The sequence below is a fragment of the Zeus faber genome (genome assembly GCF_960531495.2).
Source record: "Zeus faber genome assembly, chromosome: 1".
NCBI lineage: Eukaryota > Metazoa > Chordata > Actinopteri > Zeiformes > Zeidae > Zeus > Zeus faber.
In genome coordinates this window covers 41300914-41320068 of record NC_137193.1, presented here as the reverse complement: position 1 = coordinate 41320068, position 19155 = coordinate 41300914, and the positions used below count along the sequence as shown (strand labels likewise).

The 19155-nt window shown below is 43.1% G+C and overlaps 1 protein-coding gene across 1 annotated transcript in view; it reads right to left on the bottom strand.

The window, feature by feature from the left end:
* The window catches only part of yjefn3 (YjeF N-terminal domain containing 3), a 62680-nt gene that overhangs the window by 2722 nt on the left and 40803 nt on the right, over positions 1-19155 (bottom strand). The window contains exons 2-4 of the mRNA XM_080012982.1: positions 11662-11770; positions 3659-3769; positions 254-367 (exon numbers count right to left, since the gene is read on the bottom strand). Coding sequence (XP_079869108.1) covers positions 254-367; positions 3659-3769; positions 11662-11770 — 334 coding nt within the window. The remainder of the gene's footprint in view (positions 1-253; positions 368-3658; positions 3770-11661; positions 11771-19155) is intronic.

Below are 19155 nucleotides of genomic sequence, written 5' to 3'. Positions count from 1 at the left end.
ATGCTTGCAGGAGGGGTGATTTGTAAAATGTATTGCAATCTTACACAATTGAAGTTCACATACAGCACCCCTTTAGATAATTTAAACAAAATATTACTCGTCATGAAACATACCAATCATCACGGCTGTAATTTAACTGAACAAATTGGTTTGGACCAAGTTAACGTGTCCGTTCACGTTAACTTGGTCCATTCCATGCCTTCCACCTTGCACACACACACAGTGCAACACGACAGAAACCATAACGGCTGACCTCTGTGGGCAGGTAGGAGAGGAAGGGGATGTCCATCTTCTCACACTGGACCGTGAAGTCCTGCTGGAGGCTGTCGGACGAGCGCTTCGGGTAATAGATGGTGGGCTCGTATTCCTATACGGGAGGTGAAAAGACGGCAAACGAGGGGAAAATAAAAGCGGCGCAGCGGTTACTCAGAATCAACACCGCAGACTGCTTAAAGTCATCGCACAGGCAATGGAGTTTTGACGACACACCGGAGTGCGTTCAGCCAAACAAAAACACAGTTTGCTTTTTAGTAATTATCACGGGTGTGAGATGTCTTCCAGTCGGCATCCCTTTACAGTCGGGGTGCTGAGAAGAAAATGGGAGTAGTAAAGCAGAAACCTGTGGTCTGAGAGGCTAAACAGCGACCACCCAGGATCTCTGATCTGAACTGAATCATAGAGATGAACTATAAAACCTAATAAAGAACAATGTTACCACTGTCTGCACGAGTGGGTCTGGCAACATGTTTGTCTCTGCATGAGTACATGTGTGTATGCGTGTGTGTGTGTTGTGTCCGTCTGTGAGTTTGTGTATTTCTATCCTAATAGCTGATGTTATCCTTATAAAAAACAATATTGATCATGGAGAAAGTTCATGTGCTACTTCTGTGCAAACATATCTGACCCTGTGTTGACCAGGGTGTGTAAAACAGACTGTTAAATACTCACATTTACTTCTTTAAACCAAGCTTTCATTTTAATTAACTTTGGCTAAATTTAGCTGTGCAGTAATTACTGGAGCCAAATTATATATTTCAGTTTCCCCTGGCTCCTTGAATTCTCCAAGGCCTAAAAAAAAAAAACCCCTGTCTGAATATCACATGAAAAAACATGGATATGGCTGGAGGAGGAAGGAGGAAGGGATCTGTCAGGCCAGACAGGTTCCTCTGGGGCTCTAAACCAATCACTGCCTGACGTCATGTCCATGGTGAATGCTTAAGAACACACCGTGGACAGCCAGGCTGAAAGTGATCCACTGTGCCTCCGACCGCCTCCGAGGGATCGCGGATCCAAAAACATCCTTCACGGCCGCAGTAGCCACACTATCAAACCGACTGTAAAGTTGTCGTCCCGTGAAAAGGGTCTGTTACTGTGCTTTGTAGCGTCACTGAGCATGAAAATACATTATTCATGGGTGGAAAAACAAGCCCAGGTGACAGACAAGTCACAGGCATTTTCCTGTTGATCATGAAGGGGTCGACACGATTGTGTTTCCTCCTTCAGTGGGTTAAACCGTTTTAAAGTGACGGTAGTGACGGTTTCTGGACCACAGCTCGTTGAAACTCAGGTTTGAAACAACGCTCAAACAAAGCTTGCACTTAAACAGCACACAACGGTGATGGTTGGAGAAGGTTTTCCTTTGGATTCATGCCACTGAAGATTTCACTTATCTTAGCAGTGGACCATGGAGGAAGACCAAACATCATGTCCTGTCCCTTCAGCACGTGCAACTGACTGGAACTAATGTGTATATGCAGAGTCCTTCATGCTCATTCAACATGAGCTTTAGCTGGTAATATCAACGTGTTCTGGTTTCCCCCTTTTTTTGTTTATTTATTTTTTTATTTTTTTATTCCATGCATGCAACTAGGTGTGGAAAGACCAGGAATGTTGCGCCAGATCTGCTAAGACACGTGCTGCTGGCTTTGAGAACATGCGCCACTTGGATTGACGTGAGAAGTGAGAAGTGAGCTGGCCTGTTGCCCTGCGTATGATCAGTCATTTCTATGCTCTGTCTAATCACATTCACAGCTCTGGATCAGTAGCCCCAGGCTGTGTGTGTGTGTGTGTGTGTGTGTGTGTGTGTGTGTGTGTGTGTGTGTGTGTGTGTGTGTGTGTGTGTGTGTGTGTGTGTGTGTCTGTGTGTGTGTGTGTGTGTGTGAGCGTGCGCGTGCGTGTGTGTGCCAAGTGTCCGTGCTAGTATGTTTCCCCTTCTGTTCCCTGGCACTGACCGCATCAATGAGAAACATATACTCTTACACCTGGAAAATCTAAAGTAAATACTCAAGCCAGGGCATCTCATGCACGTGTGGCTCCAAGTTTACCTCACATTTTTTTACCTCAACTTTTTTTTTTCTTTTTACTGTCTCTTCACCGCAGCAGGGGGAAGAAAACTGAGAAACCAGCGGAAGGATAGAGCAAAGCATTGTTGTCTAATGACCCCCTTTTTCTGAGGATCAAAGTTATGGAGAAGAAATCTCTGCATTCCTGAGATGACAGTGTAAAATATATCACCTTGAAAGCTGACCCACAAACTACTGCTTGGCTCTCGAGAGGAAAAGAAAAGACTTATGGTACTGTATGGGGAGAGAGGTAGAATGTAGATAGATAGATAGATAGATAGATAGATAGATAGATAGATATAAAGATAGATAGATAGATATAAAGATAGATAGGTGGATAGATAGTTAAATACGTAGGTAGATAGATAGACGTAGAGACCAAGAAAGAAAAAGAAAGGGAGACTATCCAACGTGGCTTTAATCAAAGCTATCAGTAAGCTGTAAATCTGGAGTCACAGACACATTTGGAAAGGGACGTAAATGCATTCCATTCTAGGCCAAACATTCTTAGAGACAAATCTAACATTCACTGCTCCTCCAACACCATCGAGACACAGAGGTAGAGGCCCTAACTGCCGGCGGCAAATTCAGTTTTCCACATTCTACATTCTTTCCCTTGGTGGTGGATTGCTTTAACATGGAATTAAAAAACACAAATCTAGAAATGTGAGCTATAATCAGGGAATTGGCCAGAGGTAATATAAAATGTGTGCACCAACTAGTTAACAGGCTAAAGCTTGATTTGATGTTGGCCAGATCCTTTAAGCCTCACAAAAGACCTTAAGCCTTTCAGAAGGGAACATTGACACAAGTTGTGCAGTCCACACCAGTACTTCTCCGGTTATGATCCACAGTGTGTTTGCTTGGGAAGAACAGTCAGACTACTGACTGGAATCTTCTACGCCATATGGTCCTGGAGTGCAGACATCATTGGCATGACATCACATTGCAGCTGGCAACCGTAGGACCCAGACAGCCTTAACAGGATCAACAATAGCATGACATCATTACTGTCTCCGTGCCCTTGCGGAGAAAGTAATAATAGGATAACCGCACAGAGACCCTTACAGGAGCCGAAGGGAAATTCTTTAACACACAGAGGGCCTATATACTGTAAATAATCCACCAGTAATTCACAACAACACAAACATCAGTTTAGTCAGGTAACTGCAGATCCCCCAGACTACTGTCTCGGTTCTCATGTTGTGTTGTATTTGATGTAATAGGAATGCCTCTGCGGTTACTGGCACATCCGACGGTCTCCAGCAGTGCTTTGCCAGGTCGCCATGCGAGGGTCTATATTTGCCCTTACTTACAAATATGCGCAGGTGTCGGGCGCACACCAGGCCAATGGAGCCATTCTGATCCGGGCCACAGATCACCAGCACCGTGGGCTGCTTCTTCCCCAGGGAACTGAGAGGGTAGGCCTGCAGGGAAAGATGGAGGGTTGAGTCTAATTTAGACTTGGTTCTCGACACATAGGACGCTTGCCTCTCGGCAAAAAGGACTAAACTTTGAAAATGGACGTAGCATTTTGTGGCCTCTGTTGGTTTCTGAAGTGAAATTGGAAGCCTCGAGTTTGGGCTTAGGGTTAGGGTTGTCGCCATCTTGACAGGATGGAACCAGAGCTTTATGGATCATCGACTTTGGAACCAGAAGTGAGTTGAGGGGGGGGCCGGATACTCCACTGAATTGTATTCAGTCTGAGGTTTTCCAAAGCAGCATCCAATGGTCATTAGCCAAACTGTATCAACACCTGACCTTAATGGTTGCTGTGTGGTCTCAAATTATTTTTGTACAATAAAAAGAAAACATTTTTGTCACTGCTGTGTGAATCTTCTCATGTGGGAGAATGTCACATAAAAAGGCTGAGTAGTTGGCCTTGGCATTCTAGAAATGTCAGAACCCTTTACTGGGTACATTAGACAGCATACACAGCATCTAGCACTTAGGCAAACTGTCAAAAGTGCTGAGAACCAGTTACAAATTCCGCTTTGAAGGTCAACGTGGCAATGACGAATACAATAGAAAGGATCAGTTAGAGAGCAGTGAGAGGAGAGAAAAGACAGATCAGTTTGTAAATAGGAAACAATACGGAGCGAGAAGCAAGGAGGGAAAAGACAGTCACAGGAGAGTCATCAGGTATCTGTGGCATATCCCATAAAGGCTCTTTTTTCAGGGTTTGTCATCCTATCTGAAGCTCTGGCCCTCCATCACAATGTGAGTCTCTAAGCCAACACATGACATATGACAGAGGTGCCAGAGCAGATAGGAAATTGCATGATCACTATTATCTGTTCTGCCTTTAAATAAAAAAATAAAAAAAGAGTTCAGTCTCCTTAACTGAGTGGGAAATTCCTGGCAACAGTGGGGACAAATAACTGCCCTTGAAATAGCCCTCCTCACAGGATGTTTCTGTATAAATAACACACTTTCCATCTGAAGTCCAAGAAAAACTAGGCTACTGGCTTTTCCTGGTTTAGCTGGCCCCACATTAGCCTGTAAATCGCCTTGCACCTTTTTAAATGAAGCAGGTATTCGCCTCTGGAGCCATCAACCCAAGCAGCTAATCCTCCATCACAAACACCTGGATAAAAGTTTGTGTGTGTGTGTGTGTGTGTGTGTGTGTGTGTGTGTGTGTGTGTGTGTGTGTGTATTTCTTAGTAATGAGCACATGCAATGGCTGAGTCATTCTAATCACTGAATGGCCCAAAGGTGCTGGCTTCATTTTCCCTAGTTCATTATAAATAAACAAATAAATATGTCTCATTGTTGCTTTTGTTGCTTGTTGATTGCTTAATTATAGATTAAACAATAAAAATAATCGCTTTATAACACAGAGAGGAACAGCTTAGGTGGACTAAATAGTAGAGCAATAAAAAGGAGTAATAAAAGGAGTTAGAGCCTATTAAATGTATGTCGAGACTGATTGCCCCAATTTTCTAACAGCCATTACAAGAACCACTATGGGGTGGCAGACGCTGGGAGATTGAAATACCTCACCGGCAGGAAGGTGATATCATCCGATGAAATCAGCATCAATCACTTTTGCTGCTGCTAAGCGTGCATACACATTTTGTAGGTTCATGATCATCATCCAGCGGGCGAAAGCACATTCCCTTCCACGGCTTCACAGCAGCGGATACTTCAGCCACATAAATGGTCCTTTGTCCAAATATTCTGTGGTATAAGTGGGAATAACATAAGACTCTACAGAGCTTTAAATAAACTGGATTGGCTTTAATTAACAGGACAAGATCGGGGGAGGAGGGAGGAGATGCTATCTGCACCGCAGCCGCTCAGTGGGGTTTACGTCACACGGCGAGGTGGAAGATAAAGGGCTATGGACGTCTGGGCCATAAGAACCAAGGGTGACAACGACAGAGACCAAGAGAGAAAACATGGGAGACGGAGCAAGAGAGAGAAGGGATTGATGGATGGAGTTCTTCTATCTTATAGAAACTTGGGCAGCTCCGAGGAAACGGATGCATTTTGGATTCAAATCCGTTCCATCCAGATACATGTCAGCATCTCATTTTTTGAAATTAAAAAATGGCCTCTTACCGTGCGTGGCACTGTGAAACTCTAATTGCCTCAGCTCTGAGGCAATTAGAGTGTCTGGCCAGTGCGACAGGCTGTGAATGTCAGGTAGAGCGTTAACAGTCCAGTTTGGAGTCCGTCACGCTTCAACAAAGTGACTGCAGATTGATATTATTCTATCTTTTGAAATTTAGCTTAGTTCAACTGTTTTTTTGACTCATGATACCATTTTTAGGTTCCAAAATTCTAGCGACAACAGCAATTAGAGAGTGGCAAGTGGCAAATTCAGTTTTCTTCCTTTTATTATTGTTATTATTATTTTTGAGCCAGCACCACTCATTGTATGTGTTACAATTCACATTTAGGCCAATAAACAACAAAATGAGGCAAAATAAGTACTCTCAAACAGCCTCTCCCAGGTAAAAGACACAGTGGCGGTCCTGGAGTCTATAACCATGTCCAGAAATTGTGTGACTTGACATGGCACCTCTAGGACCTAGACCACATAGCGGTGGCCCTGTTCTTCTGTCCGGGCACGTATCAGCTAATCGTCCAGATGATTTGGGAATTCTGAGTCCTCACGCCGCAGCGACCCAAGGACTGCGTCCATGCACCGGGTGAAGGTGCAAGGGGCCAGTGAGATCCCAAAGGGGAACATACAGAATTCGAAGATCTTGTCCTTGTAGGCAAACCATAGGACCCTGTGACCCTGTGATCCCAGATGGGAATCTGAAAGTAGGCATCCTTGAGGTCTATGGTGGCAAACCAATCGCCTACCTTGAACGCCTGCTTCACTCTGGGACTTGTCAACATTTTGAGCTTCAGGGGCCAAAGAAATCGGTTGAGACCCCTGAGGTCTCAGATTGGTCTCCCATCATCTTTAGGGATGAGGAAATAGCAGGCATAGAACCCACCCCGCCAATCCCCTGGCTCTACCTCCCTGACTGCTACTTTTGCCAGGAGGGTACAGACCTCCACCCGTAACCCCTCCCTGAGCCGCAGGTCTGTCACTGACGAGACCGTCGCTGATCTTGCCATGGGGGGGGTCTGAGCGAACTGAAGCCAGTAACCCTGGTCATGGTTGCGACCTCGGTCCCCGGCCCTGCCACCAAGCCGACCTGCAGGTCTTACACTGCCCCACCTAGACGCCTCCAAATAGGATCCTTCCCTGTTTCAAGCACCAGTAGCATCCTGCCATCTTGGCAGAGGCGTGTGACCTGGGAGGGATTCTCTAGTTGTTCCTGAACCACCTTCTCAAAATCAGGGAGGGGGGCACAGAAAAGGAGGCTGGCCTAGTACCCCAACCTCATCAAAGAGGGAGGTTGCGGAGTCAGCTGCCGAGAGGAGTCAATACTGAGGGCCCTAGTAGCCCTTTGATCATGGCCATCTTCTGTGGGCAGAACCCCTGCTATTTTATATATATCTCTTTTTTGTCTATACTATATATCTATATACAGTATATAGTTATTTTACACACATATATATACAGATGATCCAACAGCTCGTCTCTTTTATTTTTAAAATGAAGTGGAAATGTGAAGAGAAGCACACAGTGGTTTCACACCGAACAACGCTGGATTCCACCCCGGAGTTACACGTAGACATGGAAGCCGGCGTCGCCGTGCAATACGCCCATATCACTGGATTCCACAGCGGAGCCATACCTGAGCACGTAGGCGGGCCTCGCCACGGCATACGCCTTCAGTGTGCTTGATGATTGCCAAGGCCTCAGTCACCCACAAACGAGAGGCGACTGCAATCCCGAGAGGAGCCACACGGCAGCTCTAATCTGCACTGGGCAGTGGATATCTCGTAAGTAGATTCCTTGTATTATTTTTGCGAATTCTCTTTACTTCTACTGTGTTCTTCTGTGCCTTATATACCTGTGCATGCCAGGACTACCGCTGTGTCTTAAATAATTGCTGTATGCAGGAAGCGTGTCCTCATTCTAATCAGCTCTCTGAGATTCCCTGTGGGAACTAATGCTAATGCATTCAACATCACTAAGTCTGACTCACAAACACTCTGAAGTATTTTTATTGAGGGTCCTCATACAGAAATAAACTCAGACACTCAGATGTATTCACATTTAAACATACAATATCACTCTTAGAGCTTTTAAAGCTTAAAAAGCTTCATTATTTGGACTATTTGTCTCAACGTACTACTTGATCAAGGCTGTTATTTTACTCAATAGGATTCAGATATTATAATTTCCCTCACAAAAAAATAATAGGAAAATATCATTCCTATCAAATCAATATATAATAAATGTGTTGGGAATGACAAAATCTTTTTAATAGCATTGTTGCAATTGAGATGGAAACAACCCCACTTGTACTGGACAGATATCTATTCATTGTAATAAATGAGATACATACATGCTAACATTATAGTTCAATGTCCATTATATTGCTTTTACCTTTTTGTATATAAATATATGAAATATGTTTCGCTCTTTTGTAATTCAAATACAAAGTGAAAGATGGAAATGTCGGGTTTGGGAAAAGGCCAGAGTAGTGGATCCAAGAGATAAAATGCTTCTCAAAATGGACAAAAATATGTTTATATAGCTGTCGGTGAAATTAACATATAAAGTAGAAAAATGCAATAGGATTTTTTTCTGTGAAATCTGCCCTCCAGACACAAAATTTCCTTGAAGAAATAAAAATGTCTCTGTCAGACACAAACAGATATGAACTGTTTCGTTTTAGTCCTCGGTCACACACACACACACAAACACACACACACACACACACACACACACACACACACACACACACACACACACACACACACACACACACACACACACACACACACACACACACACACACACACACACACACACACACACACACACACAAACAACTAGAATATATTAGTACAAGTACATAAACCTCTTTCATTTTGAAGAGAGGAGAAAAGTATAAGAATGCTTTATGAATTGGCACTTGATGCATTGTGACAATATCCCTGTTTGATGAAACTGGACTCAGGAAAGGAATCCACCTAGCTCTTCAAAAGCTGCTGCAAATATTAACATAAAGACATGGACACACACACACACACACGCGCACACACACACACACACACACACACACACACACACACACACACACACACACACACACATTTGTGTACGTGTGCGTATGTGTTCCAAAGACAGAATTCCTGTTGATGTGGATGTGCGTGTGTGCACATGTGCACGTGCATGTTTGTGTGAGGTATTTGGAAACCGCTGCTCAGACCACCAGTAAAATCACACGTCTGCTTCTCCTACTGTAATTTTCTCTAAATAACGGTGATGTCATGTGGCCGGCCGGTGAGCGGCAGCGTGCCGCCGGGGTCTGCGGGTGATTCTGGCATCTGGCCTAGAACCCAAAGCCCAGATCTCGGGCCAAGGGCTAGGGTCCGGGGGCCAAGGGCCGCTCGGGCCAGCAGTGGAAGGTCCGGCGCTCAGTTGTGGCTGGACATAATGAAGGGGAAGGGGATGTGGTGGAATAATCACTCCTTATGCCTGACACTGTCACAGAATGTTTTCAGCCTTAAACCTGTGATGTTATTTAAACTTTTTTTTTTAGGTTGGTCTCTCTTTCTCTCTCCCTCGCTCTCTCTGTATTCAGACCTTTTACTTGAGTAAAAGAACAAATAATATGGATGACTCCAGTAAAAGTGAAAGTACCACATCAATATTTCCGCTCATGCAGATCTTGATTACAGTTTATAGACAAAAAAAAACGATGTAGGTAGTATCATAGGAATAGATAAGGAATACAAATATAAAAATTAAATACTGAAAAATTAAAAATAAAAAAAAACGTAAGTACCGTGACTGTGTTAGAGATGTAGTAGAGTAAGAAGTATTAGATTGGCTTTGAAATGCAAGTAAAAATCAAAAGGTGAAGTGATTAAAATAAAATGTAACCTGAATAAACTTAAGTAACTACAGACAAAGTACTTGTACTTTGTTACTTTCCACCACTGCCCACAACTTTGTTTTTGCCAATGCATGTCTCATTTCCTGTCTCTTTTTTTTTTGGGGTGTTTTCCAGTTTTTTCTATTCATCCTTCTCTCTCTCTCTCTCTCTCTCTCTCTCAGCTCCTGTATCTAGTTTCTTGTGTCTTACCGTTTCTTCCAGCGCACTGTGGGCCTTAACCCTGACCGTCCGACCAGGAAACCACTGCAGCATTAAACACAGTGATATGTCGGGGCGAACCACACGTGTTCCCAACGGCCTCATCTCACCCGTCTGCTCGACACAGTCCAGAACGCTCCAGAACGCAGCCGCAGCCACAGCAGAACTCTGGGGGTCTGGCTCCAAGTCGGAGCGCCGCTGAACGCCGTGTGCCGTGGAACGAGTTTAGCTCAAAACGTTTTGGAAACAGGTTTTCGGGGGAAAAGTTTGACATTTACCTCATATGAGAATCAGGAATGCTTTGAGAAAAAAACAGAGTAGAGAAATTAAGTCTTGCACAAATAGAGATAATTTACCGCCTTCTAGTTTAGTAAAAGGTTTCGTGACATCTTCAAGAAATCAATGGAATTGTTGTTCTGTGGAGTTAAGTACACTGGACAGAGCATAACAGAGCAGAATGAAATGTAACAGAAGTGAAAGGAATGAAATTAAGAGTGAATCAGAACACAACACACCAGAGCACAAGTGTACGAAGAAGATCAGAAAATCAGGCAAAACCACAGAAAATAAAGCAGAACTGCACAGTATAGCACTGTAATGCCAATAGAGCTAGCAAGTGGATCAATATTGACCAAACAAAGATGCACATGAGCGCGCGCGCACACACACACACACACACACACACGCACACGCACACGCACACACACACACACACACACAAACCAACACTACACATACACATACACGTAACACTGTCAGGCCTCACAGTCCTTCATCAGATTTCTTTCAGCTCACTAAATTGTGACCATCTTTTCGAAGGTTTGGCTTTAAGCATGATAGGTTGTTCAAGCAAAGCCCATTTAATGATAGAAACAAAATATCATAACTTGAATAAAACTGCTAACAGAGTGTCTCTCTCTGTTTGTGTTCATGGTGACCATATCACCAGCTCCTCTGAAGGTCCGAGGCCATGATGAGGGGAGAGAAAGTCTACACCACCTAACCAGGACACACACACACACACCTAACCAAGACCAGGGCAGAACCCAAAGTGGATTTTCAATGGTTCTCAACTGATGGCTCCTGGCCCAGAACTGGGTCAAAAGTCAATGGAAATATATATTTTTGTGCCAAATTTCTGACGATGCGCTTTTATTTTGAAACCCCATTTCCAGCTGCAGCACGTGGCTGTGTGAGACAAAATTAGTTTGACACCCCTGCTATAGTATCTTAGTGAACGGAAGCTGACGTGACCTTGAAGTCAAGACAAGTTGAACTTGAGTTGAGGTTGGGTGTTCCAGCAACACAATGACCCAAAGCAGATCTGAAAATCAACCATGAAGTACCTCCAGGAAAGATGGGTGCAGGTTTAGAAGAGTTCTGCAGTGAAGAATGGGGGGAAATCCCAAAAGAAGCGGAAAGACTGAAAAGCTCCTTTGGCAAGCTCATAAAGTTGCCAAAGGAGGAGTTATGAAGGGTTTGCACAGGGCCTATTTCCTTTTTTATTATTTTGAAACTGGGAAAAAAAAAGTCTTGCTTTCAATTTTGTATTGATTTACTTTTGTATTCCACTGTAGCGCACAGAGAAAACATTATGTTTGGGGGTGTGTGGGAGGTGGTGGTGTGGGGGGGGTACAAACCTTTGTGATGGCAATGGCGCAGGCATGGCCCCAGATCTCTATCAGCTGCTGCTGGCCGAACCTGTAGTCCTTCAGCAGCTCCGTCTCGATGGCCGCCGCCTCCACTTTACTGCGGGAGAGAGGGAAGATGGAGTCTGTTTACAGCGGGACGGACTCACATGTCACCTTGGAAACAAATGGTCTTTAGGGGAACGGCTATAGATAACTCAGTTTATTTATTGCTTTCAACGGGACATGTACGCATCTGATGGCACCAAGACCCAGGCACTCTCTCTCTCTCTCTCTCACTCACTTCCCAGCATTCCCTGCAGGAAAATATCTTCATCAGCATCAGTATCCTTATCGCCTTTATAAATAACAGCATCATCCAGGGTGTCTGCGGGTACGTCTCAGAGAATGCGAGAGAGAAATCGTAACAAAATTTGAGACGGATCTTTGGACAATATTTCTCTCTCAATTATCAGGTTCAGTGGTCCGTTAAGGGTTGACTGACACGGAAGAACTAATTTCGTGGAAACTCACAAATTTTCACAAAACAAATATATGGATAAATAAGACAAATTGCTTATGTTGAAATTAAGATGATGTACTATCATGTAGTAGTATTTAGGTTTTGCGAAATAAATAATTAATGGAAAATAAATAAATCTTTCATCCTCAGAGAACACACACATCATGAGTGTTATAATTCCAGTGCCAATGAACGCACGTATTGATTCAGGAGTCAAAGTCAACAATCACCAAAAACAAAATCTCAACAACAGGTCATAGTTTTTGTTTTGCACATAATCCTCATCTCCTTTTCACTGTTTAACTGTATCTTTTGTCTCATTTTTTATTTTACCTTTATTTAACCAGGAATTTTGCACTGAGATTCAGAATCAATTTTACAAGGAAGCAGCATAAACGGTTTCACATAAAAAACAAAACAGACAAGAGAGTTAAAACAGAAGCAAATGACTGAAAACAATAATTAAGATGAGTTCAGTAGCAAGAGTCTATTTAGTGGTAAGTCTTTAGTCCTATTTAATAATCTTTCACGTTAATAAAATATTCCGGTTTAAAGTGACGCTGGAGACAAGGGTGCAAGCAAGCACAAGCACATTGGTGTCGACAGGAATTTGAAAAGGTCTCGTTACGATTTAGCCCCAGACCCAAAATGGAAGCGGCTTTATTGTAAAAATCCCTACGCTGAGTAAACATGTGAGGAGGTTACACGCCCGGCACCCAGGATGTGTCGTTTGGAATTCACATGATGAACGCCAAACAGAGGGTTTGGTCTTGCGCCTGCGTGAGTTGTTTAAGTGTTTCCGGAAAAATCCACAAGTCACCGGTCAAGGTGAGCTTTTTAAAAACTTGAATAGAACTTGAAGAGAACCACCTGCCAGGGCAGAGGTTTGACCTGAAGGTGAGTTCCATGCATCAGTTTATGTGCACGCATGCAGCACTGTGTGTGTTGAGACGGTAAGTCTGTAACTGTTCAATGTAATCACCGTGTGTGTGTGTGTGTGTGTGTGTGTGTGTGTGTGTGGGGGTTTTTTTTGGGGGGGGGACGGGTTAGTAGCACATACTTGTCATAGATACTTGTCATATAGGTTCATACAGTAGACGACTAGACGTGTATAAAATGATGAAAACTTGATGAACCTGGCTGTAATCGCGTAAGGAAACATACATTAAACATGTTTGTCACAAAATATCTGATTTGTATGGATTATTTTTCATATGTATCTGCATGTGTGTCTGTGATTATGAGTAAGGTCAGCACAGCAACAGCCTCACTGCTTCTCCGCTGAAGAACTGAGCAAGAAAGGGCAAACTCTCCCTGTCTCACTGTATTACGCTAGGGACACCTGGTGGAGCTGCTCAGTGCAACATGCAGAACAAACCGATGGCAAAAAGGTTTATATCCGTATCATACAAACCATGGATATATAGATGTGAAACTTCACACCTGCAAAGAAATATATGTAAAATAAATGTATACACTCAGCAATAATGTCATATTTCAAAACCCTTAAAAACACATTTAAAAAGTGGATTGAAAAAAATAAAAAAACAAAACTGTGCGTGTGTGTGTGTGTGTGTATGCGCGTGTGTGTGTGTGTGCGCGTTAATTTGCATTTTTTTCCCCTTGAATTAAATAATGCAGCTGTCAGGGCTTCTGGGAAACACAGACACAAAGCATGACATCTTGTCTTGCGAGAGGCTGCGCTGGGAGAACCGCGCAGTGACATATTATTTTTCAATTTGTAGTTACACATTTTGACTCGAGAATAGAAGAGACGGGGGGGGGTAGGATATACGAACGAGACCCCCCTAAGAAAAAGCTACATTCCAAAATAGAATTCAGTCAGGATTCACAAAACCATTTTCAGTTTTTTCCATTTATGTTCTTTATGACACACACACACACACACACACGCACACACGCGCACACACTCTCACACACACACACACACACACACACACACACACACACACACACACACACACACACACACACACACACACACACACACACACCCTGGAGTCCAAACACAGAAAATACATAAATACAGAAGAGCAAACAACACACAATCTTGTATAATAATCAGGGTTTTTTTTTCTAGCACATTGGGATGTCAGGACACATTAAGTATCCCCATCCCTAATCTCAAAATGAATCTCAAAATGTTGTCCTCATAATTTTGTGTCCTCATAAAAAAGCTTTAATTCTGTTTTCATGATTTTAATTATATATTTCATATGCATCTCCTGACTTCCTTGATTTTATCCTACTATTTTAAATCAACATAATTCCATGTATGTATGTGTGTATCTGTCTGTCGTATGTATTTTTCCAATGTATGATTTTGTTTGTGTGGTTGTGTGTGTGTGTGTGTGTGTGTGTGTGGGTGTGTGTGTGTGTGCACATGTATTGGCCTTTGTTGAGTCTTTGTGTTTGTATTGTATATGTGTATTTTGTATATGCATATAGTAGACGCACATTTGCGTCTCCTATATGCACGGATAAGCGTCTCTTAGCATGTGTCTTTTGTGTGTGTATGTGTGTGTGATTGTGTACAAACGTGCACACACTCTGGCATTTACCTGTAGCGGTGCAGCAGCAGCAGCTGTCACCCTCAGCTCCCCTCTGGGGGTTTTCCTGACTCACTGTGACAAGATGATCTTTGCAAAGTTCACCTTAGTCCACGGGGTTCGCTCGCTGCTTCACCATTCGGAGGAGTTGGAGCTATACTGTACGGAATGGATTTTATTTGCAATATGTGAACATTTAACTTTTTTTATTTGCAGATTGTCCTCAAGAAATAATACTGACGCGCGGTCGGTGTACTGAACGTCACAGATTTAAAACAGGTGTAATATCAGAAAGAAACGGCGGCTGTGATTAGTACCAATCAAAATATAAAGAAAAGTCATGAGGAATATGGCAAGCAGCTTTCAAAAACGCAATAGTTGTTGATGCTGGATTCAAGCGATGAAAACAATTTGAAGGGCGCCAAGGCTTCGGTGTCCTTAAGGCCTTTGTAATGGAGTACAAGTGTTTTGGTTCATCTGTGACCTCATAAAACGGTAAAAAAAAAAATTCAATGAGTAGTGTCCTTGCATATAGCGGATCTTGCCGTTATTGACTTCTATCACAAACACTGCCTTCACAATATGATGTAATATAATGTAATGTATTCTACTGTAATGTGGTGTATTATAATGTCATGTACTGTAATGTGGTGTAATATAATGTCATGTACTGTAATGTGATAAAATATAATATTATGCAATGTACTGTCCACTGTACATAGGTAATGTCAAGTAACTAAGCTATTCCAACCACCAGGGGGCAGCACCGGGTGTTTACTGCTGCAGGAGGGTTTTTGATGGATGCTCTTGACTCATAGCTCCCCACCCTCCCCCTCGAATAACAACCCCAATGTGAATCTCTCTGCAAGCTACAAAAAAACATTGATTCATGCTGTTTGTGTTTACTGTAGATATTTCCCCCTTCTTATTTTTGATTCTAAAAAATTGCAGAATCCAGAACACACAATGCCTGCACTCTGAATAGGTTGTAGAGGTAGGTAGGTAGATCTGGAGCGTCCTGTTTTCAGCACACACACTCCACAACGCGTCCACATATTCCAAAGACGAATGTGCTTCTCTTGTTGAAAGATTATGTGGGAGATTGTGTGTTTGTGCGCGACAGAGGGCCGCGACTTATGGGAATCAGCTTCTTAAACAACGGCCACCGTCCAGTAATGAAACAGAACCACGCTGAACGGTCCCAACAGTCGGGGCCCGGAGGGACGGTTTATTTCCCCATCCGGCTTCCCACCCCCCTCCCCCTTGCCCCTCCACCTCCATCTCCATCCCCGGGTGTTCAGCTGGGATGGAATCCCTCTAATGAGCCTGTTTTCCCAACAGGTGCACGCTGATCACACCTGTGCCCTGTCTGCATATTCCCACTGATACTGTATATTCAACACACACGCATAATTAAGGGTCTAACCCACTGGGCTGGAACCCGATTGTAAATGTACCGCAGCTCCTTATTGTTATTGTAAGAGGAAAAATGAGGGAAGAGTCTCGGAATTTTGAAGCCTAAAACTTTCTGGAAAACCAACTTCAGCAAAGTACACGTTGATAAATAAAACATAAAACAGGGTCGATGTCTTGTTTGAACCGCGCTGTCACAAAGACCTCGTGGTTGAAGTTTCATCCAAATCGATCCACATACGGAGCAGATATTAGTGAAAAAAACGACAGGAAAACAAAACAGGAATGAATAACTACTAAGAAAAGTATGAATAACTAATTTTTTTTTTTTTTTTTAATATATATAATGTATACTGTATACTTCACATAATTATTTTCCTCCCTCCAATTCACTTCCATCCGTGTCCAATCCATGCCCTTCTCTTTCTCACTTGACAGTGTCTGTGATTAAAACCAAATTGCTCTGAGAAGTGGAATGAAAGGTTACCATGCTGTTACACAGTCACGGTGTCTGGAAGCGGACAGATCAATTGCAGAGTGTCCACCGCATATTAGGCCATCAGTCCAGTCCTGTGCTCCTCTCTTCCTTCACAGAATTGTGCTTTCTCTCTCTCTGTCTCTCTCTCTCTCTCTTTCTTTCTCTCCCTCTTCCTCTCACCCCGTTTTCCCTATTTCCCTGTTTTTACAGTGCTTGTGACAAATTCTGAATCCAGGCGTGAAGTGGGTATGCGGCTGTGGCAGCACCAGAGGCACAAGTTGGATTCCAGCCTCTGGTTCTGTCCTCATGGACTTTCCATGTCCTCCATGTGCTTCTGTTGTTTTCCCCCATATGTCCCCCCATAATGCACACAGGTTCACCGAGGACCAGACACTTTCGCTAGGTGTGAATGTGTGCATGACCCACATGCAAGCTATGTGACAATCACCCCAAGCACACCAACTGCCATACTAAAATACCAGTAAGCTGATTTAACAGCTCCTCGCTGAGGGGGTAAAAGCAACCAGGAACTCTACCTGGCCCTGCACTTCCCTCTTTGTTCTCCCTCTGTCCTCTGCGTTGCATTAACTCTGTCATTTCTACTTTCCCTCCATCGCACCGTGCTTTAAAGTCTGCTTTGATCCTTCCTGCCTCGTTTCTCAACTCACTTCACCTCTTCAGCCCTTTTTTTTTCTGTCTATTTACTGTGTGCGGCCTGTCTGTTGTCTCTTTTAACCAGGTTTATCTCCCCATCGCTGCTGCACGGATGAAGGTTCACACTCCACTTATTCAGACTGATGATCAGGACAGAGGCAGAGAGAGAGAGACAGAGAGAGAGAGAGAGAGAGAGAGAGAGAGAGAGACTGAGAGAGAGAGTGAGAGACAGAGAGGGGAGAGAGAGACAGAGAGAGAGCGAGAGAAAGGGGGAGAGAGAGGGGGCAGAGAGAGAGAGAGAGAGCAGGAGAGAGAGAGAGAGAGACAGAGAGAGAGAGGGGAGAGAGAGACAGAGAGAGAGCGAGAGAAAGGGGGAGAGAGAGAAAAAGAGAGACAGAGAGAGAGCGAGAGAAAGGGGGAGAGAGAGGAGAGAGAGGGGGCAGAGAGAGAGAGAGAGAGAGAGCAGGAGAGAGAGAGAGAGAGACAGAGAGAGAGAGGGGAGAGAGAGACAGAGAGAGAGCGAGAGAAAGGGGGAGAGAGAGAAAGAGAGAGAGAGAGGAGAGAGAGAGGGGGGGCAGAGAGAGAGAGAGAGAGAGAAGGGGGAGAGAGAGGGAGGGGAGAGAGAGGTAGAGAAAAAGACAGGGGAGATATGACTCACCCTGTTGGTCTCTTCTGCAGCTTGTTAAATTGCAGGAATATGATAAAATTTGAGAATCTAACATTATTTTCAAAGGGAAACAGTTTACTGTAAGAAAAATGCTTACTAGGTAGGGAATCATCATAAAACCTTAGTGGGATCATTAGCTTCAAAGATAATCCCACCATGGGTGCTCAGTTTTGTTCCAGCTAAAAGGCTTCTGTCATCATTTTGACCTCACCCTGGTGTAATAGAATATTACCGTGAAGCATCGCTTCAGCTCAGCTGTATGATAAAAATAACTTGTTAGGCTAAAAAGAATGTTCAAGTTTACTGGCATCCGTAAAATAAAGTACAGCCGCCCCCTTTTAACAATTTGTATTTATTAGCAGTCGGTTGTCCTTTTTCCTGAATTGGTTCTATTTCCATGGTAGAGAGAGCAAGGCTATTAGAACATACAGCAGAGAAGAACATAGTGTTGTGGATTCGGCTGAAATTCATACTTGACCTCATGGATTTTTGAACCAATATGTGACTATTGGGAAACATATGCCTAACATCATAATTCCCACTGTAATCGTACCCTTTGCATCATGGGTACCTGTTTGTAATTTTGTACCTCTGGTGACAGATTTGTACCTCACTGGCCCTTTACAGGGTATTGTCAGCAGGACAAAGCATTATATAAGATACGATGCTGTACTTTTTTTTATTAATTTTTTTTATAATGTTCAGTGGCTATTACTGCTCAGGGAATGGTTTAGGGATGTCACAATTCTCCAAATCAACGGTTTGATTTGACTTTCGATTTTAAGGTGATAATTCAATTCGATTTTGGATTTAAACCTATATTTTTTTCAGCACTATGCCATTGTTAGGATATCAAGTCTTTATTTGTAAAGAAAAACACTTGTTCCTAAATTAGGACGTTTTATTTCAATATTAAAAATTATAAATAATAAAAAAATATAAGAATATTTAACACACACCTAAATATTGAAGAGCTTTAGCAAAACTAGACTTTAGAATAATAAAGGTATAATAAGCTACTCACCAAAATAAGCCAAGAAAAACAGCTGCTATTTTTGCAGAAAAATGGATGCTATTGAAGGGAATGCTGGTAGTAAAAGGCTAAACTACTGCCTGCAGCTCCAATCATAGCAATCTTTTCTCTAAACAAAGCAAATACAAACCCTAGATGTATTTCATTTACTCAGTTTCCTGCTGCTGC